At 54.3% G+C, this 25,544-nt stretch overlaps 4 protein-coding genes across 7 annotated transcripts in view; 3 read left to right on the forward strand and 1 right to left on the reverse strand.

Moving 5' to 3' along the window:
* Positions 1–8,758, forward strand: part of WBP1L (WW domain binding protein 1 like) — a 59,400-nt gene extending 50,642 nt beyond the window's left edge. For all 4 annotated transcript variants that reach the window (XM_082285690.1, XM_082285691.1, XM_082285693.1 and 1 more), the window contains 2 exons: positions 4,821–4,982; positions 6,390–8,758. In XM_082285690.1, the coding sequence (XP_082141816.1) occupies positions 4,821–4,982; positions 6,390–7,129 (902 nt within the window). In that variant the 3' untranslated portion in view covers positions 7,130–8,758. The remainder of the gene's footprint in view (positions 1–4,820; positions 4,983–6,389) is intronic.
* Positions 8,759–13,503: 4,745 nt separating this feature from the next.
* On the reverse strand, positions 13,504–16,915 carry CYP17A1 (cytochrome P450 family 17 subfamily A member 1; the record flags this gene model as incomplete). The annotated part of the gene is made up of 8 exons (XM_082285655.1): positions 13,504–13,772; positions 14,013–14,116; positions 14,201–14,370; positions 14,613–14,822; positions 14,913–14,999; positions 15,217–15,446; positions 15,962–16,100; positions 16,592–16,915. 8 exons carry the CDS (start codon positions 16,913–16,915, stop codon positions 13,504–13,506), a joined length of 1,533 nt encoding a protein of 510 aa, XP_082141781.1.
* An 897-nt stretch (positions 16,916–17,812) lies between these two features.
* On the forward strand, positions 17,813–20,961 carry BORCS7 (BLOC-1 related complex subunit 7; the record flags this gene model as incomplete). Its single annotated transcript, XM_082285910.1, has 5 exons — positions 17,813–17,953; positions 18,330–18,392; positions 18,835–18,878; positions 19,280–19,300; positions 19,749–20,961. 5 exons carry the CDS (start codon positions 17,813–17,815, stop codon positions 19,798–19,800), a joined length of 321 nt encoding a protein of 106 aa, XP_082142036.1. The 3' UTR covers positions 19,801–20,961.
* A 330-nt stretch (positions 20,962–21,291) lies between these two features.
* AS3MT (arsenite methyltransferase) lies at positions 21,292–25,544 on the forward strand (the record flags this gene model as incomplete). The annotated part of the gene is made up of 11 exons (XM_082285838.1): positions 21,292–21,507; positions 21,763–21,822; positions 22,333–22,460; positions 22,567–22,717; positions 22,790–22,926; positions 23,220–23,289; positions 23,525–23,606; positions 23,693–23,824; positions 23,930–24,072; positions 24,434–24,568; positions 25,409–25,544. The coding sequence occupies 11 exons, from the start codon at positions 21,292–21,294 to the stop codon at positions 25,505–25,507; spliced, it is 1,353 nt and encodes a 450-aa protein (XP_082141964.1). The 3' UTR covers positions 25,508–25,544.

The following is a 25,544-nucleotide window of genomic DNA, read 5'->3' on the forward strand; positions in this document are numbered from 1 at the left end:
CACTTTGCAGTATGTTTTGGCTTGCTTTTAGGGGATTTCCTGCCAGCAGAGCCATGGCATTTGCCCAAGTTTACCATGAACTTGGGGGCAAATTTCTCTGTTCGTACGCTTGGAACGCTCCAGAAAACATTTTCCATTTTGCACAGGATAAAAGGAGCTTCCCTCAACAGCATTGTTGATGGCAACATCCCAGGCAACAAATACAGTACAGCATCAAAGCAAACATCACTCCCTCCTTTTCCATGGGAAGGAGTGCTCTGGTTTTTTAATTTTTAAACTGTTTTATTCTTACTTATTTTGAAGTTTGAGCAAAACTATGGTCGGTGTCCTAGAAAGGGTTTTCTTGAAGCTTTAAGCATGTTCTTTCACAGCTGGTAGGAAGCATCTCTGGTGCATGGCCATGTGATGGGGCTCCCTTTCCCAAGAATGCTGTTAATGTAGCAGCCTTCTCTTTCTTCAGTATTACCTCTGGCTGTGAGAGATGGCTCTCATGGGAGGTAATTCCGTTCCCAGATGTTTCTGCAGCTCCCATTCTGACTTCCTGAGCTTGGTGCTTGTGTCAGTCTTACAGCTCTGAGCCTGTCAGATGGCTGGGTAAGAGATTAGTGCTGCTTGTTTTACTTTCATGAAAGGTTTTGGTGCTCTGGCAGGGAAATCTCTTGGCAATAATCAACTCCTTGGCTGTGTCTGTTTCACCTTTGCTTGCATCATTATCCACCTATAGGCATCACCAGTGAATTTAACAAAAATTACAGCAGTGTTTCTCGGGACTCACTCGTTTTTGGGCTGGAGTGTGTTGCAACTTCTGACTCTTCCATAAACCAAGAGCAAGACTGAAATCGCCTTCAAGTCTAGTCTCCTGGTTCCTGTTTTGCTCCAGATTGGTACTTTGCTTCTGCTCAGGCTGTCCATCAGAAGTTGTATTTCCAAAGTCACTGTTTTTTATCCGTCGTGTTGTCCTTCGGCTGCCCCAAGCTTTTGTTCCCAGTGGTCACTGCCAGGTGGCTGTGGAAAATACCCTCAAATCAGACATTTAATGGCAAATTTGGCTCAGGATGTGTCTCCCAACCTTTTTTCCTTTCCAGTGACTGCAGCAGTAGCTCAAGACAATGCTGCTGAAAAGCACCTCGTATCCATTTGGGAAGAAGGTACATCTTGAAGAGCATGAGGAAGGCTTTTGGCAACAGTGAAGGCTTTTGAGGACATGGAAGACAACCAGAAGCTCAGTTTTACTTGGTTTTTAGAGGCTTTTTTATGCCAAACATCAGTTGCCTCTGTACATTTTACCCATTTTCAGCACAAGGCAGAGTTGGTACCTGGTTTTACCCTGAAGGAGGTGTTAGCGTGTGCTGCTGCTGTGCCCCTGCCTTTCCTGCTCGTGTAGTGTTGTCTTTGGGTGAATTTGCAGCTCCCCTCCTGCCAAACGAGCACAGGCCAGTGGTCTGCTTGGCTCACCTCCCTGCTGCTGGTTTGAAGCCAAGCCTCACCAGGTGTACAAATGCACAGCACAGCCATGAGCATCTTCACTGTTCACTCCATACTTTTAGACATAATATTTACAATTGCACTTGGCCTTGGAGCATAGCTTTATTCCAAGTAAATGACCATACTATATATTTGCTAGGCTTTTGCAGTTTTTCTGCAGCCAAAGCTGTAGCTGTGCCCAAACTCCTGGCAAGGGAGTGTTGTAGAGCCTTTTATGGAGGCCCTGAACTCCCAGCACCATGCTGGGCTTGCAACCAGAGCTGTGCCCTGTCCTTCTCCCAGCACTGGCACCTCTGCCCAAGTGACAGCCAGGGAGCCCCTCGTGTGCCTCAGCTCCCATGGGTGTCCCATCCCCTTGCTTCTGATGCACTGGGGGCCTTCCTGTGGTGCAGATGTGCTGTTGGGTGACAAGGTGGGGACACAGCCATTAAAGAGGACGCCAGAAGCCAGGCCAGCAAATGACCGTGGTGGGCACACGCTGCTCATCTCCTGCGATCATCCAGGCAAGTCCTCCAGGCTCAAGCTGAGTCAGGGGTTGAGTAATTCCTAGAAGCTCTAGGAAGTGTCAGTGGTTAATGAAGCCAGGCAATAATGTGGTATTAGCGGGTTCTTTTTCTGGAAGTTCTCATGAAAAGCAACAGACCTCATCCACTCGCGTTTGTGAGCGTGCACAGACCCTTTGCACGAGAATGAAGGTGGTGTTCCTGGCACCGAGGCCAAATTGCAATCCACTAAATTATGGTGTGTTTACTTAAATGCCACCTGTGGTTTCAGTAGGATCCAACATTAATTTATTATCCTAAGATGTTGTATGTTGTTACTGCATGTTGTTAACAGTGTTGCCACACCTCTTCCCAGGAATGGCTGCGCTTACTCTGACCCCTACTCTGAGCTTGTGCATTGGTTTGTGTGCAAAGCACTTTGGGATTCTTTTTTGGAACGGGTAGAGAAGTTTTCTAAAGAAATACTTTTTTAATCTTCTGGATGCAGGCTTGGGTGGGAGCAGTTATTCCCTGCAGAAATATTTGGCTGCTACAGCTGAGATTGCTTAACAGTGGCAGTTCTCCAGGACATCTTAACTAACTAAGTGCTGCTTGCTACCATTGTATCTGGACTCCTTGGGAAAGGACATGATCAAATGTGTTAAAAAGCATCTGTTTTCATAACTGTAGCTAAAATCCCTGGATAGCTGGGTGTAATTTTCCATTGTTATTGAACTCATGATCACTGCTCTTCGAAAATAAGGAGTACTTAGAAGATGAACTGCAGGCCTGCCTCCGTGCATGGTGGCATGCTGTGCCAATGACCTGCTTTTGATGAGTGCATTCTTGCTTCCTCAGCAAGCAAGAGCCAAGGGACCGTCTCTTAGCGAGAAATACAGTGTTTTTATTGGTGAGAGTCTTCAAACTATGAGACAGCTGAAGTATTGTATTTGTATACCAAGATTTTGGTAGTGGTAGAGGCTACAGAAATGGTTGCAAATGTTTGGCTTTGGAGCGAAGGGTGGACTGGACCAATCCTTTTTGTTTATATAAAAAAGCTTTTTTTAGAAACAGGGTATTTGGAGCGCAGTGGCCGCATTCTCATTTTGGTTTGGGAAGTGCAAAGAGCATCTTGAGTACTTTGTCATTTGCTTCTCTGGAGTGAAGATCACAGTCTCCTCTGGTCATCTTGGTACAGCTGAGTGGGCTGGCAAGAGAAACTACCCCAGAACCTTCATTTCCAGCCAAGAAAAAAAAAGGAGGGGAGGGAGAATATGTAACACCTTCGTTTGATGGCAGGTTTTGATAAGTTTGATGGTAAGGCAGGTTCCAGTTGATTAGGGAAATAGATTGCAGAAGACAGAGAGAAATTTCAGTTTGTTGTGCCAAAATACATGAGGAATTCAGGTTACAACACAGGGAGGTGAAAGTCCTCACTCAGAATGCTCAGAGACACGATATGGCATGATGCAGTTCACCTACAAACAGCCCAGTGCAGGTCTGTGAGATGGGTGATAGGGATCCATTGCACTTTGTCCTGAGCCAGAGCAATACTGCTTTCATTCTTCAAATTCCTAAACTGTTCACCTTTCCCCACCTAGCTCTTAGCAGAGAAAACATTTGCAAACACAGCAGGGGATGCTGGAACCATCAAGGTATTGTCAAGGTGTGACTAGAGGTTTTTAGTGGGGAGAGAAGAGCAGTTTGATACCACAGGATAGCCTGGCCTTCCTGAAAATGGGCTGTAGCATTAGGAATCTCCATTTTGACTGTTTGGGATAGTGAAGAGTGGCAGAGGTGTTACAGAAAGAAAAACAGTGTTGTGATCTCTAGTGAGGAGTGGCTGCCACGACTACTTGTTTCTAAAGGAAGAGCTCTCCCACTATCTTCAGATGCAAAAACTGAGCTTAAAAAAGATAGAGCTTACAGACACTGGGGCAGGTCAAGCTGTGGGCTGCAGTTGCAGGAGACAAAAGCCTAATCTGGAGTGAATGTTCCAGCTTTTTGAAGTGTGTCTCGGAAACATTTTGTAGTGCATGTAAGTGAGAAATTCATGGAAAGGAAGAGTTATTCCACATGTCCGAGGGCGTGAGTAAAATTCAGGAAGTGGTCTTCTAAAATTCCTTTTAAGGAGCAGTGTACATATGGTACAGCTGTGCACAGAAACCAACCATGACCACAAACAGAGCAGAAGTTAGGTTTCTTGAGGATTCAGAGAGGGAGGCTAGTTTAATTTAATTTTGGGTAATTTAAGACACTGAGTACAAAAATAAGTTTTAAAAATATTTTGAGACATTTATGAAAAAAGAGTATGTTTTTGTTAAACATAACAATGAAGGATTTGGGCTGGAAATTAAAGAGCAGTGCAAACAAAAGCAAAACATAGTGCTTGGGGTTTTTCTCTTCTTCTGTGGTCAGTCTGCAGAGTGTCTTTTGTGTCTTGATTGTTATTTTCAAACCAAAGTGGCTGTGGGAGGCAAGTTCAATGCTATTCACAGCTCTGCTCATTTTTGGCTGGAAGAAATGGTAACCAAAGGGTAGGAGCAATGGAGGGGGGGGAGCCCTGTCTCCATATTTTGTTCTTCTGCAGAGTTGTATCTATTGAACATGATCTACACTGTACTAGAGTGTGTTCAGTGTTGTCCAATTCTGGCAAGGCTGTTGGAGTAGCTGTGTCCCACACAGGCAGGAAGGTCCATGTTGAAGCCTCCTGGCCTAACACATATTTCTGCCTTTAGAGCAGTGCAGGTTCAGGTCCAGGCTTTCAGATGATCTCCATTGGCTTCTTGGGGCTTCCTGGGTTTGGATGCAGCTCTCATACAATGGCTAACACTTGCTCTCCCTCTGCTGCAGGGTTTTGGCTGGTGTGGACCATCATCATCATACTCAGCTGCTGTTGTGTTTGCCATCACCGCCGCACCAAGCACCGCCTCCAGGCCCAGCAGCGGCAGCACGAGATCAACCTGATTGCTTACCGGGAGGCCCATAACTACTCAGCCCTGCCCTTTTATTTCCGTATGTACCTCACTCTACTTTGCCTGGAGACCGTGGGGAGCATGGCAGCAGCGAGTTTCCTGTGTTGGGTGGAAGGAGGGAGCAGTAGCTGGACTCAGCAAGAGGCAAAGCTGCCCCATGGCATTTAGAGATGAAGTGGTGTTGGATGCATTTGAACCCCCTTGAGTCTGGAGTTGAACCACACCAACTTACTGCACCTTTGTACCCACCCCTGAGAGTGTGGTGATTCCCGGGGTGTTTTTCTGCAAAGGTTCTTGAAATACCCCATTCAGGACTTTGTGGATGTTCCTCCTTTCCAGCCCAGACTTGCTGCTGGTGGGACCGAGATGCGGGAAGTGGCTTCATAAAATTCGGTCACACAGAGTGGGAGAAAGTGGAGTCTCAGCAGAAACTCTGCTGGCTCCCACCCTGTGCTGTGGTTCCCAGGCCATACTGCTGGTGAGCAGCCCTAGGACTCTGCGTGAAGGAGCTGCTGCCCACAACGCAGGGAAAGTACAATCACTTGGTGCTCTCCTTGTGTTCTGCTACGCTGTGCTAGAACAGCAAGTCTCCTTCTGACTGGAGGTACCACAGCTGAATTTCCTCTGACAGACTGTTGAATTGCATGTATGAACTTGCTTTTCTTGTTAAACTCTGGCAGTCACCTCAGAAATCATCCCCAACAGCCTTTTCCTCCCCAGCCCCAGGGATATACAATTGCACATGGAAAATTGCAGTGCTATCCTTAAATGTTTCCAGTGTTTAAGTACATTCTGTCTGTATAGATTATTTTGTTGCCTCTTAAGAAATAAACAAAATTTTTCATGGATTTGAAAGGCTGTAAGTACAATAAGCCAAACTCTTTTGCCAGTACTGCCAATTTATTCTGACTGCACCAGAAGAATTGAATCCAGCATTAAAACAGAAACCAAAAGCCAGGATCTCCAAGTTCCTTGTAACTGCTCATGTCTCTTCATATTTGCACAATGCTTTGTGAGATGAAATCTTTGCTGTTGAAGGTAGAAATTCGGCTGAGAAGGCAGTGTTGGAGGGCGTTGGGGAGTTGTTCCTTCCAGCCAACACAGGCCACCCACGGTGTGTGGGGGTGGTTTATGGGGCTGTATTTGGGGTATATGGTTCAGGGAGGTTTGCCTGGTAAGCATAGAGAGAGCCAGGAGATCAGGCTGCTGTTCCCAGTTGTGTCCATCTGCTCGTGTAACGGTGCCCTCTCTGCCATGTTTGCTGCTTCTCTAAAACACGACACGCCTCACTTGGGTCAAGTTCTGGCACCCCTTCCTAGGGCCCGTTGTGCTGTTCAGTGGGAAGGTGCTGGTAGGTGACAGATGCCATACCAACCTGTATTAGTGACTCGTTTCCTGAGATAAGCTGCTCCTGAAATAACTTCTCCTCCTTGCCTCCCACTTCTAGGGTTTTTGCCAAACTATTTGCTACCTCCCTATGAGGAAGTGGTGAACCGACCGCCGACCCCCCCGCCCCCGTACAGTGCCTTACATCAGCAGTGCGTCCCAGCAGGCAGCAGTAGCACAATCCCGGACACGCCCAGGACCCTGCAGCCAGCACAGAGCAGCTCTGCAGCACCCAGCAGCAATAACAGCAGTACTGACAGCACCGGGGCGCCCGGCCGCGGGGACCCCGAGCCCTCCACCACCATGCTGGGCGAGAGAGCCGTCGCCAAAATGCAAAGCATCGAGCCCGGCAGTACCAGCACGGGAGCCGAGCTAGTGGGGAGGGCCGGTCCCAATAAGGATGCGGAGTGCAAGGAGGAACTGCTGAAAGGTTACAGCTCTGAGAGCTTAGAGCAGAGCAGCGCCATTCCCGATGCCAAGGACAAGATGCCGGGCAGGCAGCGCCGTTTCACGGGCGACTCGGGCATAGAAGTCTGCGTATGCAACCGGGGTCATCATGAGGACGACCTCAAGGAGTTTGACGGGCTCATTGATGACGCTCTGGATGGGCCCCTGGACTTCTGTGACAGCTGCAGCGGCCGTCCCCACGGGGATGAGGAGGAAGGGCTTTTCAGTGCCGCAGAGGAGCAGCACCGCGAACACAGCCACCACCACCTGCCCCGGCAGCCGGTGTGTGTACTCTTGAACACAATAAATGAGCAGGACTCTCCAAACTCTTGTACCAATAACTCCCCCAGCTAAGGCGGCAGAGTGGAAGGGAGAATCGGGGGAAAAAAACAAATAAAAATGGAATAAGAGGATTAAAACTTTAACAGGAGAAAAAGGTGATACAATGGGGTTTTTTTTGTTTATTTTTCTTTCTCCCCTCCAATATAATATGGGGACTAGTCCTCGAAGGCCCGGCTTGTGGGAGACGGGTCACTCTGGGTTTTGTTAATCGTATCTGCCCTGCTCCATGGAGCAGGGACTGATGTTTCTCAATGAGACCTTCTAAAAAACGGAATTTTTCTAATGGTGATTTTGGTGATGGTTATTATGAGTTTGTTGGTTTTAGTTTTCTGAAACACTGCTTTATCTTGCAATCAGTAAAACTCAGCAAATCTCACCCTGGGAGGATACCAGATCACCATAAGGCTTCAACCTCCAGGTGTCTTCCCAGAAGCGAGCAGCTTCTGACAGTGCCGGCAGTCAGTAGCCCAAGAGTTCTGGTTTGATATAGTGCTCTTGAGGCATTGGGGATTTCTTTCCATCTTTTTTCATTTGGTTTTTTTTTGTTGGGTTTTTTTTTTTTTTTTTTCTTTCCTGATGTTAAGTTTTCCCGAAGCTGATAGATGCCCAGACACATCAGCCCTGTAATCTCTGGTGCTTCTGTGTTTAAGACAGCAGGTAGGAAATGTCCCACTTGAAGCTGGTGACTGAAGGACCAGTTTCTTCTAGAAGGAGTTTTAGTCTACCTTAGGCAGTTTGAAAAGAGGGGGTTTGCAGAAATTTGCCTTTATGTGTCATTTTTAAAGACAAGTGTGTTCCTTCAATGCCTCCAAGAGCACAGTTAGCAGTAGAATCCAGGCAGCTGGGCTGCCTTCCAAGTACTGTGGTCTCCGAATGACCTTTTCCCAGTGTGCTGCAAAAGGGCTTGGCTTTATTTTTGTCCTTTTTTGCACCCCGATAGCAGCACACTGGAGTTCAGATGACAAAAGAACAGGGCTCTCCTTGGCCAGCGTGCCTTCAAGCTTCAGCGATGCGTGTTGAACAAATGGTGACGAGAGCTCCGTCCATTGCGAAAGGGATGATTTACCATGTAGATGTGGAAGACCTGTGCAGTATTTTTTTTTAATCCAAAAGTTTGGTGCGATTCTAATAATGACCACTTAAAGAAATGAATGTCTGTTTTCTTTCTCTTTCTTTTCTTTTTTTTTTTTTTTTTTTTTTATGGTGGCAACTGGCTACTGTATAATGTCTGTGAGCGTGTGTGTGTGACTGCAATCCATGCATGCGAGTCCTACTGGTAATACGAAAACCTGCTGTAAGACTGCAAGAAAATTTACTGTAGCTTTGCTTTAATAAACAGTAGAGATTTTTGTTAGTAACAACCTGAAGGAAGAAAAAAAGAAAAAAGAAAAAAAAAAAGGAAGAGCTGAAACTAACATTCCCTAGAGTGCTCGTGTGGAGAGAGCACAGTTCAGACTGTGTAACTTGTTCTCGGGATTTCTCCCCGTCCCTTTTATAATTATGGTCATCCAGATCGTTACTGTTATGGGGAAAAAAACATTGAAACCTGAACTCGGACATACTGAGATCTGATTAATTGAAAACCAAAATCAGTTTTAAATAAGGTGGAAACCAAAATATAATGCCTTTTCTGATAACTTGTCCATGTGTATTTGTATCATTCTGTGAGCTAAGAACAAGATTTGTCTTCAGTTTGTGGGTTTGTTTTGTTGTTCTCCCTGGAGGTGTGCTGGCACTGTGCTGGCTGCAGAGCAAGGGAAGTGGTGCTTATGCCAGCGTTTTACCTGCACGTTTGAGGGGAGCACTTTGACCTTGCAGGGTTTGGAAGAATCTCACTCCTTTGCCCATCACAGCCTTTCTCTTCCCTCAGAACAGCTGATAAGACAGCTCTTCAGTTTGTCTTAGGGTGCTCTTAACAATGAAAGACTTTGATTTGGATTCAAGAGACCTCATTCCTGGATGGCTGGAGCCTGGATACCTGGGTGAGGGGTAACAGAGAGGCTGTGCATGCCCCAGAGCCTGGCTACCTGGGGACCGGTCACTTCTAGCTGTGTACACTGACCACATGTGTCTTCTGAGAAGAGAATTAAAGATCCCCAGTGCCACCCCCAGGAATTCTGTACATACTGGCACCTGGTTTTGTTCCTCACACCACAGAGGAAGCTAAAAAAGCACATCAGTCTGTAAAGAATGGGGTTTACTGCTGTAAATCCTGGGGATGGCCCTGTGCCAGTGGGCGACCTTTGCCAACATTTCTGTTGGCGTAAGACAGAAATCTCCATATTTGCTTTCCAGCCATCCCACTAAGGGCAGGGGAATCCTCTGGATATGGAGGTAAGTACCCGTAAGCCAAGCTGATGTTTCTAATTTTAAAAAGTCAGGAAGAAGCAGCTGTGTGCCTCTTTTATGACTCCTGGAGGTTTTTTTGGCATTTAGAGACCATAAATAAATGGGGCACCAACCATGTCTGTTCAGCTCACAAGTGCCTGAGGAGCAGCACTGTTAATGGCTTTCAGTTCTTTAGGATTTTAGACCTGCAGCCAAGGGGCAGCTGGTGTGGGGAGAAGGAGTGGTGCAGGGCAGGACATGGGGCAGGTGAGCTCCTTGGACAGACCCGGCTGCTGCCTCTTCAGGCAGGCAGAGGACTCCCAAAGCTCCAGCTTTGGAGCTTTAGAAGGGTGCTCGATCCTCACATGTATCCCTGTGTAGGAAGCCAGCATGGCCCAGAGAATGCACGCTGTAAAATGCTGGTGGTGTGAGGACATGGGCAGATGTGCATCTCCAACACTGGAGCACCAAAACCCACCCATTCCCAGCTATAAGGGGTGGTTTTTGGGAGTCCTCATTTCAAAACTGAGTTGCAATAATGCAGCAGGTTTGATAGCAAATTAGTGTCAACCTACTGCTCGGTGTTCTGCTTTACAATGTGCTCTAGGTGTGGCTGCCAGTACTCCTTGCAGTCTGTTTTTGTTGGAGTCCGTGGCAGTGCGGAGCTACTTACAGGGAATGTTTTTGGCCACCGAAGCTGGCTCCGGGGCAAGGACCCCGCAGGTCTGGTGGGCTGGGGTTGTGTTGCCTGGGGACAGGTGAAGAGCACAGTGTGGTGGCTCAGCAAGTGTCCCCTGGGCACAACGGGGGCTCCTGGGATCAGTGGATACTGCAGCATCTCCTTGGTGTTCCCAAGAGACTCTTCAGCTCTCCGTCGTCTGGGAGCACTGGTGTGATCTTCTTGCCGCATATCATTGCATGTTTATACAACCTCACATAAACATTGCATGTGGACGGGTGTTGGCTGAAGATGGAGAAGGAGGGAATTATGTCCTGATGCTTGCTGGTAGCCTGCTCTCAGAGCTTTGCCTGCCTAACTGGAGGCTAAGGAAAGTCGAGGTGCAGTTAAGCCTCTTTGTTACACAGTCATCAAAAGCTTCCTGGGGCAGGAATCCTGGAGAGAAGCAAAATGAGTGGGCTCCACTGCCGGCATGAGGCTGTTCCGCCGAGCGATGGGAGCTTTGGGCTCCCTGGGCCCCCCTCGCCACTCGGGGACATGAGTCAGTGGTGAGAGCCGGGGCTGCGTTCGCTTCCTGCTCTGCACAGCCCGGGCTCCCACAGCCGTTATCTCCTCTGGTTCTCTGCATTCCCTGGCTGGGCTCATCCCAGCCTGATCTGCTCCCAGCAGCTTGGCAGGTAGCTGGAGCACAGTCCAGCTCCGGTGAATAAACTCCTTTGCTGTCCTGAATGAGTGGCTCTCCAAGACTGCTGCTCCCCCTCCCCACCTTACCCCCAACCCCCCAACCACATCCCAGGGAGGTTTTGTCCCTGTTTTCTTTTTTCTTCTTTGGTTTATATAAGAAAAGCCTGGACCAGGCCGGGAGTGGGGGGCAGACAGGCAGCCCCTGCCTCAGGGAAGCCCCACAGCAATCCCACAGTGGGCAGCCTGGGAAGGCCAGGATGAGCTGCCTCTTCGTCAGAGCTGGTTCCCCCTATCCTTGCAGCACAGATCTGGTTTTATCAGATGGGACTGGTGCCCGCAGCGGGGCCGTCGCGACGGTGGTGCAAGCACTGCGGTCTGTGCCGGGGGGTCACAGGCTGCCGGCGTCTTTCTCGACTTGTTTTCAGCCGGCAAACAGCTGTGTCCTGAGGTCTGTGCTTACTCAGCTCTCCTGGCACCATGCCCGCTGCAGAGCCCGCAGGTATTCCAAGCGTCTCCTGTTCGTCCTGGGCTGGCCCTCACTCTCCGGCACAGTCCAGGGTCAGCCGGTGCCTGATGCAAAGAGAAGCCTCTCAAACTTGGAGGGCTTCTGAGCTGAGCCCTGTGGCACAGCTGGGTCAGCCAAGTGCTGTGGGGGTGGCTGTGGCCCCCAAAATGAGTTTGTGTGAGGGAAAGGCTCAGTCTTGCTCTGCCCCGTGCCCTCAGCATGCTGCACATCTGCTTCATGGTGTACCCAAGAAATAGTGTGGGAACAGCCATGAATGAAAAAGCTTCATTCTTTGCATTGTCACTGATTCCTGCCTTGCAGACCCCCTTTGCCTCAGGGAGCTGGAGCCAGTGGCCCAGGTGAAGCTTTCTGGTGGAGTCAGGGGTTTGGGCACAGCAGCACAGCCCCAAAGCAGCTGTCAGGATAGAAATACCAGCTGGATGATTCAGCAGTGCCTCTGCCTGCTCCCAGAGCAGGGAGCAGCCGTGCCGGGGGCTGTTTACCAGCTCACAAAGTGCCAGGCAGCTGGTTCTGGGCACTGAATTCCCCCAGCTGCATCTTCTCCCGGTGGTGTGGGTGGGGGGCAAGACACCCTACAGCAGGGCCAAGCTTGGGGTGCTGGGATTTGCAGCATATGCTGGTTTCCCAGCCTAGGACAGCACATGCCAGCCCTGGAAAATGGGAAAGGTGGAACGCAAGCAGCTGTGGCTGGAGGCATTCTCCAGGTTAGAAACATCCTTGGTTCAAAGGTCCCCATTTCTGCCCCAAGGTGAACGCTGGCTTTTAGCACTTGTGTGAGTGCCTCGGCAAACAGCAAGGCGTTGGCCCCGTGTTGATTCTGGCAAGGAGAAAATCCCTTCCCGTACCAAGAGCAAAATCAAATGCCTTGGCCAAGGGGCACAAATGTGCTGGAGGTCCTGTTGATGCTCCTGGAGGCATCCCGATGCTGCAGGAGACTGTAGTGGAGCCTCCCTGCCAGTGAGTGCTGCCAGTGACAGGATCTGGGGCAGAGGAAGGACCAGGCTGGCACGGAGGTGCCAATCCACAGGGAAACCTAGAGCATCATGTTTAGCCAGGTTTTCCCAAAGCCCGTTCTGAGTCCCATCCCCCTTCACCCATCCAGCTTCAGTGTGCCCTAGCAGAAGTGGAGGGATTGCAAACCAAGTGGCACCCCTGGTGTGATGGAAACAGGCAGGGAAGCAGAAGGTGTGTGGGGCTCAGCCCTTAGGAGCCATCAGAGACTCCATGCAGCAGCAGTAGGGCTGAGCTCCTGCTGTGTGCTCTCTCTGTCCAGCTTCTGGTGGGTCAGCTGCTCAAATCAGCCGAAGGCTTGCCCTTGGGGCAGGAATGTGCATGGCAATTTTACCTCCAGCTCCTCCCTACCACACTGAAACCCCCAGGAAAATGGACTGGGAGAAGGGAGGATGCTCCCAGTGCTGTGCCAGGCTGCAAACGCATTGCCTTCATCATCATCCTTGTCCCACAGGCTGACAGGACCCATTTGGCATCGGATGCTGGTGTTGAAAGGCCTGCATGAAAGCCAGGTTCTGGGGGTTTGAAAGAACTCAAACACACTGAGCAGGAAGTTCAGTGGTGGGGAAGTTTATGCCTGTTTTCCTGCCTGCTAACAAGAGAAAGAGCAGGGGGAAAATGAGGGGGTGTGCAGGGCTGGGATGTCACATTGTGCTGGGGCTCTGTGGGGCTTTCCCCTCTGCCTTGGCTGCTTTCCCTCCAGGGGCCCTGAGCCACAGCTGTGCAGCTATTCAGTTAAATATTAAGAGGTCAAGTAATAGAGAACCAGAAACCTAATTACACGCTGCCCTCCATGGCACCGTACTTTTTGGTGAAAGCAAAGCAAACACGGCCCCTTGCGTTATGGGAAGGTTGTGCTGCTGCTGGAGTGATGGCCAAATTCCAGGCAGACAGTGAGTGCTCAGGACAGTGAGCAGGCAGGAGCTTCCATGCTGCTGCAGAGAGGCCACAGCCTCCCAGCTCAGCCCAGTGCTGACAGCAAGTTGTGGGGCCACCATACATCTCCCACCAGACCCTGCCCACCATCTCCTGCCCAAAAAATTGCTGGAGCCATGCTGTGTTGGGAATAGCTTTATCTGGATAACCCCCCATCCATGGGGCAGCCTCTGTGGTCCCACCTCCCACCCCCCACTGCCCGGGATCCCGGGCTCCTCCCCATCACGAGGCTGCTCTCCAGGCTTCCCTCAGCCTGGCCTTCACCTGAAACTTCTGCACCTGCAGCACGACACCAAACTTGCCCTCCAGTGAGGGCAGGGGCTGGTCCTCAGGGCACTCGAGTGTGAACCTCTGCAGCACCCAGGCCAGGAAGAGGAAGAGCTCCATCTTGGCCAGGACTTTACCCAGGCAGACACGGATCCCGGCTCCAAAGGGGAGGTAGCTGGGTGAGGGCGAATGGATGTGCTGGCCCTGCTCATCCAGGAAGCGGCCTGCAAGGGGAAGGAGCATCACCGGAATCAGCAGGGATCAATCCCTTCTGCCCGAGACCTGCCTGAGTTCATCACACATGTGTCCCTCACGGGAGCTGCAGGAGCAGAGAGGTGCGAGTGCCTCAGACAGGAGCATGATCCAACCTCCCAGCACCAAGCGTCCCCCAGGGCTCAGCCTCTCCTGCTGCACCCACCCTGCCATCCCCTGGCCCAGGAGAGGATGGGGATCACACAACCCACCAGGATTGAACTCCTCAGGCTTGTCCCACTCCTTCTCGTCGTGGTGCACAGACCAGAGGTTGATGATGACCCTGGCACCCTTGGGGATGGAGTATTCCCCAATGCTGCAAAGAGGACACAGAGTGAGGCAGTCGCTCCCTCCCCGCAGTCTCTGCCCACGACCTGGATGTGCCCCAGGGGGATCTCACCTGGTGTCGGCAAGGGACACATGTGGGATGAGCAGGGGGGACACGGGCCGGATGCGCAGCACTTCACTGATGGTGGCCTCCAGGTAGGGCAGCAGCGGGCGGTCACTGAGGTGGGGGTGACGCACCAGGCCGATCTTGTGGTCCATTTCCTCCTGGATCTTCCTCTGGACCTGGGAGGGGAGCAAAGACCGGTGTGGGAGCCCAGGGAGCAGGGTGCCCTGTGCACAGTGGGGTACACCCAGCATCATCAGCATGTCCTGTCATGTTGTGTAGGGCAGAAGTAAAGTGCCCACAGCCTTGCTTATGTGCAGAGCCTGATTTCTCTTTTGGCACCTGCCTTCCCCAAAGCTCCCCATGACATCCCTGGTGCTGAAGGGAACCCAGGCCCCCTGCTGTGGGGTGCAGAGCCTACCTCAGGGTAGTGGAGCAGGTAGAGCACAGCCCATTTGAGCACAGTTGTGGTGGTCTCCACACCAGCCCCAAAGATGTCCCCCACTGTCATGAGGAGGTGGTCATCAGTCAGCTCCAGCCCTGGCTCTGGGGGGCTGCTGTTCTCAGCACTGAGCCTCACTTGCAGGAGGGCATCCATGAGGTCCTTCACGGTGTCTCTGCAGAAAGCTTCCTGCAGAGGAACATGAATTAGCCAGGCTGTCCTGGGCACAGTGCTCACCGCCCCAGCTCCAGCATCTCCCTGTCCTGGCCCTTCTGGCACCTTGTGTTCAGTGAATTTCTGCTGGAGCAGCTGGTCCCGGACATGGAGGCATTTCTTTAGCAGGGCCAGGTCCTTGTTGGGAAATATCTGAGGGAGAAAAGCTGCATTACAACAGACTACAGCTCAGCCCAGCCCAGCTCCTGCAGGCCCCCAGGCAGTCACTCTGTGCCCACCAGTGTACTGGCTCCTGTGGGTCACCAGAGCAGGGACCCTCCTAACTCAGGAGGGCTCCTACAGGACACATCCCAGCTCCTTCCTCTCATCTGAGGTGAGAGGAATGGGCAGTGCCCACGTCCCTGCTCACCTGGAGCCAGGGGAAGATGTCCACCAAGCTCTCCTTGGCCACAGTGTCCACGATTCCCTGGCTGTACTCCAGCATGGCCTCGAACTCAGGGTCCCCACGCCGGTACGAGGAGTTAAAGCAGAGGGAGCAGACCACGTTGGTGACGGCCCGTGTGAGCTCGGGGGCCATGTCCAGGGCCGTGTCCTGCGCAGCGCTGAGCGTCTCACACAGGGATGCAGCCTCCCGGCAGACTGGGGCGGGGGAGAGGCAGCCAGGGGGTGATGAGGGAGTGATGATTAAGCCAAGGGGGTGAAAGGGGCAGCTGGGGGGTGGAAGGAGGGGTCCCCTGCTCATTCAGGATGTGCAGCCTGCAGAGGGCACCCCCCAGACAGGGCTGGGCCCTGAGGGGCTTGGATGGGCAGAAGGGACAATGCTGGGTGGAGGAGCAGAGAGGATGGAGATGTGCAAGGATGTCCTCCTGGGTGGAGCGGGGAGCTGCTGGCTCCATGCCTCAGTTTCCCCATCTGTGAGTGAGGGGAACTAAAGTTCAGGGTGGAAAACACAGGGAGAGGTGTTGGTAAAGTACAGGGGATAGAAGGAGAGGAACAGAGCCCCTGCCTGGCAAGCTGAGGGGACAGCGGGGGGCATGGGCTGAGCCGGAATCTTCCCTTGGTTCACAGGGAATCAGGGCACTTAAGAAGAAAAAGTCCTGCGTGGGAGGGAACCAGAGCTGGGAGGGAGCCTGGGGCTGGTGGGAGGCACTTACTGATCCTCTCGAGGGCGAGGGAGCCCTCCCCGAACATCGAGAGGGCAGTGTGCACCAGCTTGCGCTGGAACTTCCAGAGGGGTCCGTAGCTGGCGAAGGCGATGTCCTTGCCCCCCCGAGACAGCAGGTCTGTGGTCACCTGAGGGACAGGCAGTCCCAGGGTCACCCCGCTGCTGGGGAGCCCCGCGGGGGACGGATGATCATCTCACCCCATCCCAGGGATGGTCCGGGGGGCTGGGGGTTAGTGCAGGCAGGCAAAGCACAGGACATGAGCTTTGCCTTCCCCCTGCCAAGGACTGATAAAGAGGTTTGGGGACAGATGCGAAGGTTAGGAGCTCTAGGATGCCCAGGGAATTTAAGGGGTGCAGAGAGCCTGGTGGTACCTGAACCCACATCCCCGTGCCTAGGGATGCAGCCAGCTGCAGGAAAAACAGGCACCCTTGGGATGGCGGATGACAGGGCTTGCCCTGGAGAACAGGGTATGGAGGGGCTGCCCTGGCCCTGGCTTGCTGCGCGCAGGATGGGGAGGGGACACGGACCCTGCTGCGTGCCAGTGTCTTTCTTGGGAGCGTCCCTCGCCTCACCCCACGCCACAGTGGGAAGGGGTCCCCAAACCTGCTGCCGACTCACGGTGCGGGGCCGTCCGGCGAAGTCTTTGCCCTTCTTGAGCAGTACCTCCCTGGCGTGCCGATAGCTGTTGACCACCACCACGTAGTGGGAGCCCATCCAGAGGGCGTAGAGGCTGCCGTAGTGCCCCTGCAGGCGCCACAGCCGCAGGTGGAGCTGGGGGTGCCCGGCCAGCTGCAGCAGGCTCCCCACCAGCGGCAGGGCCGGCAGGCTCCGCGGGCGCCCCAGACCTGTCGCCGTGGCCATTGCCAGGGAGTCCCGCCGGCGCGCCAGCCGCCAGGTGCAGAGCAGGGCCAGGGCCAGCAGCAGGGCACCCAGCAGCGGCATGGCGGGGCCGGCTGCGGGGCTGCGGCGCGCGGGGGGCCCTTATAGCGGCTGCGGGGTCGTCGCCTTGACTCTGAGGCGGGCTCGGCTCCTTATCGGGGGGACAAGGAGGGGGGAGCCGGGCGCTGGGCCCGTGGCCAGCTCTGCAGCTGTGGGCACATGGCGGGGGGCGAGGGCAGCGGGGCCACGGCCACCCTGGGTGGCCATGGGGGAGCTCCTTCCAGCGCGCTGGGGACCAGGGGATGCCCAGGGTCGGATCCGTCCTTGGGGTTCCGTCCCCAGGGCCCTGTGGTGGGCCAGGGGTGTGGGGACAGCTGAGCCCTCGAGGTCTGTACTGGGTGCCATGAGCACAGCTGGGGGATCTGGTGGGGCACTGGAATCCATACCCAGCCTGGGAGCGCCTCGACAGACCCGGGAGGGAATGGGCAGCACTAGAAATGCTGAGAAGCCCTGAGCATCTCTGATCATCAGCTCTTGTCAGTGCTGGGGAGACACAGGTAGCACTTGACACTGCTGGGCAGCCCTCGGCAGTGCTGGTGAGCGCTGGTCAGCCCCTGGCACCATTGGTCAGCCCTGGGCAGTACAGGGGAAGCACTGGCCAGCGCTGAGAAATCCTGGTCAGAGCTCGTCAGTGCTGGTCAGCCCTGGGCAGCGCTGAGAAACCCTGGTCAGCGCTGGTCAGCCTTGGTCTGTGCTTGTCAGCCCTGGGCAGTGCTGGGCAGCCTGTGGGTGTCTGTGCCTGAGGTGATGAGGTGTCCTGGGGGAGTCCTTTGGGAACAGAAGCCACTCCCGGCAGGGTTCCTGACCACCGCGAGCTCTGTGCCTTCACGACCCTTCAGGCCCCCGGCGCTCGCCGTAGCGGCTCCCGGGGTAGGCGGGGCGGGGGCCGGGCGGGGTAAGATGGCGGCAGGGGGCGCGGCGGACGCCCAGGCGCGCTTTGGGCACTCGGTGAAGGGGCTTTTGACCGAGAAGGTGACGAGCTGCGGCACCGATGTGATCGCTCTCACTAAGCAGGTGCTGAAGGGCTCCCGCAGCGCCGAGGTGAGCGGCGGGTGCCGGCGGGCGGCCGGTTACAGGGCCGGAGCGGCGCGGGCGGCGCAATGCGTGCTGGGAGCTGTAGTCCGAGGAGGGAACACATTCTCGTGTCTGGGCAGGGACGGGGACAGCGGGACCGGGATGCGGGCACGGCTGGGCAGCGCCTCGGGACTCCGGCGGTGGCAGGCGGGAGGGTGACTGCCAGCTCTCCAGGGTGACAGGTGGGAGCGGTGCCTCAGGCGCTCCCGATGGAGGTGCTCTCACGGCACCGCGGTGATCCCCGCACGGTGTCACCTCGAGTATCACCCTGCCAGCCGTCACGGGGGACTCGGGAAACGCAAAGCTGCAGCGTCTCAGCCTGGTCTGTGCGTTTGTCTTCTAGCTCCTGGGTCAAGCTGCGAGAAACATGGTGATGCAAGAAGATGCCATATTGCACTCGGAAGATGTAAGCTGTGTTCTTCTGCTCTAGCAGCAGTGTTTCTAGGGACAGGAGGAGAGGAGGGTGGTAAGAACAGTTTGCAGCCGTGCTACTGGAGCCCTGGAGTGAAATACATTACTTCAGGCAGCGAGGCTGGTGGCCAGAATAATTTAGTGCTTCCTCAAACCCAGTGCTGCTGGACTCCGAGTGTCCTGCAGCCTGGCTGGCCCTCAAGCTATGCCCTCTCTGACAGAAAGCTCGAGGAACTGTGGGCTGAAACAAAACACTTGTGTCTCTGCCTATCACTGAAAGGGAGACGGAAGTGTGTCACTGCTGACAGACACTGACGGGTGTTTTGGAGGCAGTGCAGCAATACAGTGGTGGCTGTGCTGGAGGAACTCCCCGGGCCATTAGGACAGCTTGCACTGGGATTTCTATAGACATTAATTCTTTGTTTTATTCTCCACAGAGTTTAAGAAAAATGGCCATAATAACTACTCATCTACAGTACCAGTAAGTAGGGGACCCCAGTAAGTAGGCATTCACTCTTGGGGGCTGAGTGGATCCCTCAGTCCTTCTCTGTTCTCCTTAAAGACTTTGCATGGAGCTGGCTCAGACTGATCCCTCTTTTTCAGTTCTTCAGAGCTGAGCAGGCCCTGGAGCTGGAGTTTTCCAGCCCTCCTCAGGCTGTTTCAGGGTGGGAGCTGAGTGTTTGCCATGCACTGTGTCTCCCATGAGTGTGTATGATGCACCTAGGACCAAGAAGGAGAAACCAGTGCTGCTTCTGACCCCCAGGACTTAATCCAGAAACACCCTGGAGTTTTGGCCTCTTGAGCCCTTGTTCAACATAACATAAACCGTGACTGAGATTTTGTTTTTCTAATGCTCTTTTTGTCTCTCCTTCTCTTACCTAGGCAAGAAGCAATTCAAAAGAAGTGAGTTCTAGGAGGACCTGGGGAACATGCGTGGGGGTGCAAAGGGGAAGGTGATGGCGTTGGTTGGGGGAAAGCAGAGTGGGAAGGTTTTTGCAGCTGCCTTTGAGGCAGATGCTGGCCCAGCAGGATAATGCTTCAGTAGTGTGAAGAGATGGGAATTTGAGCAAAGAGATGGGATTCATACCAAAGCTTCCTTCTGTTTCACTGATGTGATAGCACCTGTGAGGCTGCTTGTGGTCGAGATGAGGGTGGTGGGAGCAGAGCTGTGTACAGTAGGGTGCGCAAAGTGAGGTTTGCCTTGTGGGGACACAGAGGGGGTAGAGGGTACTCCAGGGTTTCTCTTTGCTGTAGTGCCAGAACTAGAGCTGCTCTGGTCCCTCGGGCACAGGTAGCACAGCACAGTCTGGGAGCAGATCTCACTGTGAATCTCCTCTTGCTTGGTGCCCAGTGTGGAGCGCTCGTCAAACCTGCAGGACCAGCTGAGTCACTTGCTGAAATGAAGGGGAGCTGAAGGCAGGACATCCTGACTGGCACTGAAGCGTCCTCTCCCCTCCGGGGCTCAGAACTATATCTGGATGATGCTGGATGTCAGCTGGGATATGTGCAGAGTCTGTGTTTGTGGGCACATGGCCCCCTCTCGTGTGCCTGCATCCATACCTCTGCTCTGGAATGCTCACCTGTGCACCCAGACCTGGCTGAAACAAACTTCCTGAAGCTTTGCTCCTCCCAACAATTCCTTTGTCCGCTTACTTCCCGTGTAGCGTGAGGTGCTCAGCCCACACCAGCACCCCTGGCAAGAAAAGCAGACTTGAGGCATGGCATTTAAATGCAGGTGCCTGCAGTTTGCCACTGGTCTGTATTTAGCCACAGAGGTGGCACAGAGTGCAGTTTATTTAGGGCATTTTAATCAGTGTGGGCTGCAAGTGCCTGGGTGGATGAGAGGTGCTTCAGTGTAGGCTGAAGTGCCAGTCCCAGCACAGAATTTCTGAAACCAGGAATCTGGGCACACATATCTGCCAGTGGCCTAGCTGGATGTAGTTTGGCCATCATCCTCCTAAGTGGTTATCTTATTTTCCACTCTGCCAGAGTTTGGAACATCATCCCTTTGCCAGCCCATGTGTGTTGCGTTCGGCCTTCAACTGCATTCCTTTTCCTGGGCTGCTGCTCCAGCTCTTGATGGAGCAGCCTTGGCTGTGGTGTGTGTTCGTATCTGGTTGGGAATGTATCCAAAAGCCCATCCAGGATTCAGGCAGGAGAGCATCACGAGCTGGTGTGCTCAGTTCTACACTGCTCTGTTGAAGACCAGTGACCTGTTCACATCCAGGCCCAACTATAAATACTGTGTCTTGTTTTTGGTAAGTCACTTATCTGGAGCACTTGGAGTGCATGGGAAGCACTTGTTTCTCTGAGTGTGCTTTTCAGCAGCTGATAGGAGCAGGCAGGCTGAGAGCTGACATTGGCCTGCCGCATTCCTGTTGGAATACTGCTGGAGTCTGGCTCCTGTGCTGCAGAGCCTCCTCCTGGGCTAGATTTCACCATCCCTGTCAGTATTTTTGCCTTGGTTGACATTCTGACCCCAGCTTTGCAGGTGCACTTTGGGAATGAGAGTTTTCCCTGCGACTTTCTTGCTGGGAATAAAAGCTGTCGTGAACACCACCAAACTGCAGCAGTCTGTCCTGGATTCCATTGCTGGCGGTCCCTGTGCATCGGGAGACTGTTTGGGATGGTGGGTCTCTGCCCCCCCAGGGTCCCCCATTCTGCTTCAGCTCCGAGGGCTTTGCAGAGGCAGTGTGACCTTGTTGCAGGTGGCTTGTCCCTTCCAAGGTCCTGTCCTCCGCAGAGGCTACAGCAGTCCTGTGGCATTAAACCTGTGGCATTAAACCTGCCCCTTTGGGGCAAGCAGGGACAGGGCTGCACCGTGGAGGTGCAGAGCTGTTGGGGAACAGGCAGCAGGGTGGGTTTTGGGGGTGTGGGTGCATCAAGAACCATGAATGACGGCAGCGTGCCCACCACAGGAGCAGGGCCAGCAGCCCTCGCTGTGCCTGTGCGCCTGCGGGGCTGGGTGCCAGGGGCCTGGGCAGGCGGGAGCTGGTGACAGGGCGGAAGCCAGGCCCGGGCAGCACAGGATGCCGGGACAGCACGGGGTATCGGGGAGGAGCAAGGCCCAGGCTGGGCAGAGTCCACCTGAGGCGCTGCAGCTGGAGGCAGTAAGGCAGCCCAGGGCTTCTGTGGGGAGTGCTGGGGCTGCCCTCAGGGCCAAGGGCTCTCTGCAAAGCGGGGGAGGGGGGATTTACCCTACAGGGATGTTTTGGGGGCTCATCTCTCAAGGGCAGCGGGGACTGGGGTTTTTTTTGGGGTGAGGGGGCGGTCTCCGTTCTGCTGGGAGAGAGCAAAAAGTGGGGAAGAGGGGGATTCAGAGTTCTTGGGAGGACCTGGTGTGGTGCCCACCTCTGTGGTGTCAGCCCCGCATTCTCTTTGTAGTGGCAACTCCCTGCGGAGAGCAGATCCACCAGGATGTGCAGGTGAGGGATGCAGATGGGGACTGGCAGAGGGACGGGGCAGTTGGGCAGGGCGTGTGTGCCTGGGCTGTGCCAGGGTTCCTGATGCTGCCAGAGGATAATGCTTGTTTCGGGGCCCAGACAAAAATGTCAGGTGCAGTTGGCAGCTCTGCTCCTGTTGCGCACAGGGATGGGGGGCTGAGCAACCCGGCATCTCCCTGCCCTTGTTCCCTGCACCTTTCTCGGCCAGAAAAATGGTGGCTGCAGCATGCAAAGTTACTGCAAATGGGAATTAAATTCCCTCCTGCACAAACACATCTGTGCATGTGAGCAAAGGGAGCTGGGGAGGATGGGGACAACGGGATGCCTGATCTTGGCATAGTTTTTGGCTGAGTGGAAATGAGAGTGCCAGTGCCAGAGGACTTGTGGGCATGTCCAGGCTGAGTGCAGGCATGGGCCCCGTGTTTTGGAGCACAGGGAGCTCCCAGGGCATGGCTTGCCACAGTTTAGTGGCCTCTGTCCTTCCCATCTCAGGATTACTATGGCAAAGAGCTGCAGAAGTCAGAGGACCTCAAAACCAATGCGTGCACCACCTCAGCCAGGCCCCTTCCCAAGGCAGTGAGAGATGCTCTGGAGCGTGTCCATGAGGAGGTGGTGGCCAGGTAAACCCCAGGGTCTCTCCTCCATTGCCACATCCCCATGGGCTGCAGCCCCTTCTCGGCTGTGCCATGGGCCACCTCCACCCTGCTCAGCTCTGCATCCACCCAGGTACTACGGCTGCGGTCTGGTGATCCCTGAGTGCCTGTCGTCATGCTGGATCCTGGACCTGGGCAGCGGCAGCGGCAGGGACTGCTACCTGCTGAGCCAGCTGGTTGGGGAGCAGGGCCACGTCACCGGGATAGATATGACCGAGGGCCAAGTACGGCACAGATCTGGGGCTCCCCCTCATCCTCCCAGCAACCCCCCCACACTGTTCCCTTCCTCCTGCCAGGTTGAAGTGGCAAAGAAGCACATTGCCTACCACATGGATAAGTTTGGCTACCGGAAGTCAAACGTGGAGTTCGTCCATGGTTACATGGAGAAGCTGGGTGATGCCGGGCTGGCTGATGAGAGCTACGATATTGTCATGTAGGTGCTGTGCAGGGCACAGTCACCTCCAGTCCTGCTGCTTCCTGGGGCTGTGGGCTGGGTCTGCATCCCAATGCGTCACCTGCTTCAGAAGCACATGTTAGGAAAAGGGAAATCCCAAGCCAGAGTCTGGGCTAGAGTCTGGGAGTATAAACTGCGCTTTTCATGGTCAAATTGGTGTTTCCAAATCTTGTGTGAAGTGATGGGACACACAGCAGCTGGTGGATGTCCAGCAGCTGGTGGTGTTAAGTGTGCAAGAGGCTGCAAATAAGCCTTGGTCTCCTCCTCCACAGTTCCAACTGCGTGATCAACCTTGCCCCTGACAAGAGTGCTGTGCTGCGGGAGGCCTTCCGTGTGTTGAAGGTGATGGTGGGCTGGTGCCTGTGGCGCCAAAGCAGGCTTGGGGTGGCCCTGTTGTTGGGGTGCCACTGAGAAGCAGCAAATGGGATCCAGCAAGGCAGGGGTGCAGGATGGGGTCAGAGGAGGGCGTCTCGGCAGAGGGTCCCAAGCAGGGTAGGATTAGGGGATTCCCAATTCCCCCTGCCCCTTTTGTCCCTTAGCTTCTTGAGGTCTCCCTTCACTACTTGCTGCCTTCCAGCCTGGGGGAGAGATGTACTTCAGTGACATTTATGCCAGCCAGCGCCTGAGCGAGACCGTCCGGAGGCACCGGGTGCTGTGGGGTGCGTAGGGCTGTGGGATGGGGGTGACATGGCATGGGGGGACTGGACCTTTGCCTCCATCCCCCATGTCTGTGGTTGCATGCCAGGAGAATGCCTGGCAGGAGCCCTGTACTGGAGAGACCTGTACAGCATTGCTGAGGAGGTGGGGTTCAGCCCCCCATGCCTGGTCACCGCCAGCCCCATCACCATTGGCAACAAGGAGCTGGAGGGCATTGTCGGTGAGGATCCAGCCAGGCAGTGTCAGCTCTGGGCAGCTGTGGGGAGCTCTGCTGGGATCCCAACCCAGGTGTTCAGTGCCCAACCCACCACCCTCTCCCTTGTAGGTGACTGCCGCTTTGTTTCTGCAACTTTCCGCCTGTTCAAGGTGCCGGGTGGCACCCAGGCTGGGCCAGGACAGGTCATCTACAAAGGCGGGATCATGGGGCACGAGCGAGAGCTGGTGTTTGATGCCAACTTCACCTTCAAGGTGAGGGGAGACGTGCAGGGAAGGGTTAAAGCCAATGAAGCTGCTACTCAGCAGCATCCTCTGTGATCTGGGGGGCAAGCTTTGGTGGACGGGGTGGTGGGTGGGAGCAGAGGGGCTGTGTAAACCCAGGGGAGTGCAAATGGGCAGGAAAGGGAGACAGATACATGCGCTGCATTGTGGTAAAGGTAGAAGCAGGACATCCATGGTGGCTTCCCAGAAGCTTGGGTTTTGCGGGTGTTTCTTTAGGTTTTGGGCCAAGATGTGCCCCTGCTTTCACTCTCCCCATCATCTGGCTGGGTGGCTGGAGCCCCTGGGACATATATCCAGGACCCCAGGCCTGTGACCATTCCTCTGCCCCCAGGAAGGAGAGGTGGTGGACGTGGATGCTGAGATGGCTGCAATCTTGCAGAGCTCCAGGTTTGCAGAGGAGTTCCTGATCCGAGCTGGCGGGGCCAATGCCGCAGCACTGCAGGGCTGCTGTCGCAAGGGAGTGAAGGTTGGCAGAAGGCAGCTCTGTGGCTGGGCTAAGGAATTGGGACATGGGTGTCCCATGCCATCAGAGTTGCTCTGGGGTATCAGAGGGGCTGTGGCATGATACCAAGACACCTGAGTCCTTCTGAGCTGGGCAGGAGCTCATGGGACACCAAGAATGGTGCCTGGTGCCTGAGTCGGGACAAAGTGTACCCCTACCCAAGCTGGAGTTCTCCAAAGGGGGGTCTTCTCTAACCACTGCAACATATCCATGGAGACTGGTGAGGCTGACAGCTGGACTTCCCTGAGGTTTCCCAAGGGGAGTCATCCTTCTCCTGAGGGCATGGCTGTGCACAGCCTGCCCCAGGGAGCTGATGGCCCATCCTCACAGTTCTTTCCTGCCCATTGCTCTTGCGGCTGCTGATGGAAGAGCAGGCTGGCCCTGGATGCCAACCCTGACCCTGCAGCACAAAGCATTCTATCTGCTGGAAGCCTCTCCCTTCTCCTTGGTGGTCCCTCCGGCCTGTAGATGGGCCAGGAGAGACAAGGGAGATAACACCCTGCAGCTGCATATCCCTGAAATACAGCCTTGTACTTAGGAAGGGGAGATTTTCTCAGATCTCTGTCCAAGGAGGCATTTCTCAGATAAAAGAAGAGCCAAAGTCCCAGACAAGCTCTTGGCTTATTCCTCGCCGCAGGGAAAAGCAGCTGGGGTGACTCAGGAGCTGCCCCCCATGATAGCTAAGGAGGGTCTGCTTGGGTTGCTCTGTTGGCAGGGATTGAACCAGGGGCAAATGCCACTTTCTCAGGTGCCTCTTGCTTCCCACTGGCCTGATCCTGCCCTGGGTTTTTCTCTGCCCTCCAGGAGAAGATCCGTGATCCCTTCCAGCTGCTGGAGCGGCTGACAGCCCCAGGTCCTGCCTGCTGTCCTGGTGGCACCTGTGGTCCCCCAGGGTGCTGCTGAGTGGTGAGTGGTGTCCCCACACCGTTGGAAGCCAGCA

The sequence above is a fragment of the Coloeus monedula genome, assembly GCF_965178545.1.
Source record: "Coloeus monedula genome assembly, chromosome: 8".
Lineage (NCBI taxonomy): Eukaryota > Metazoa > Chordata > Aves > Passeriformes > Corvidae > Coloeus > Coloeus monedula.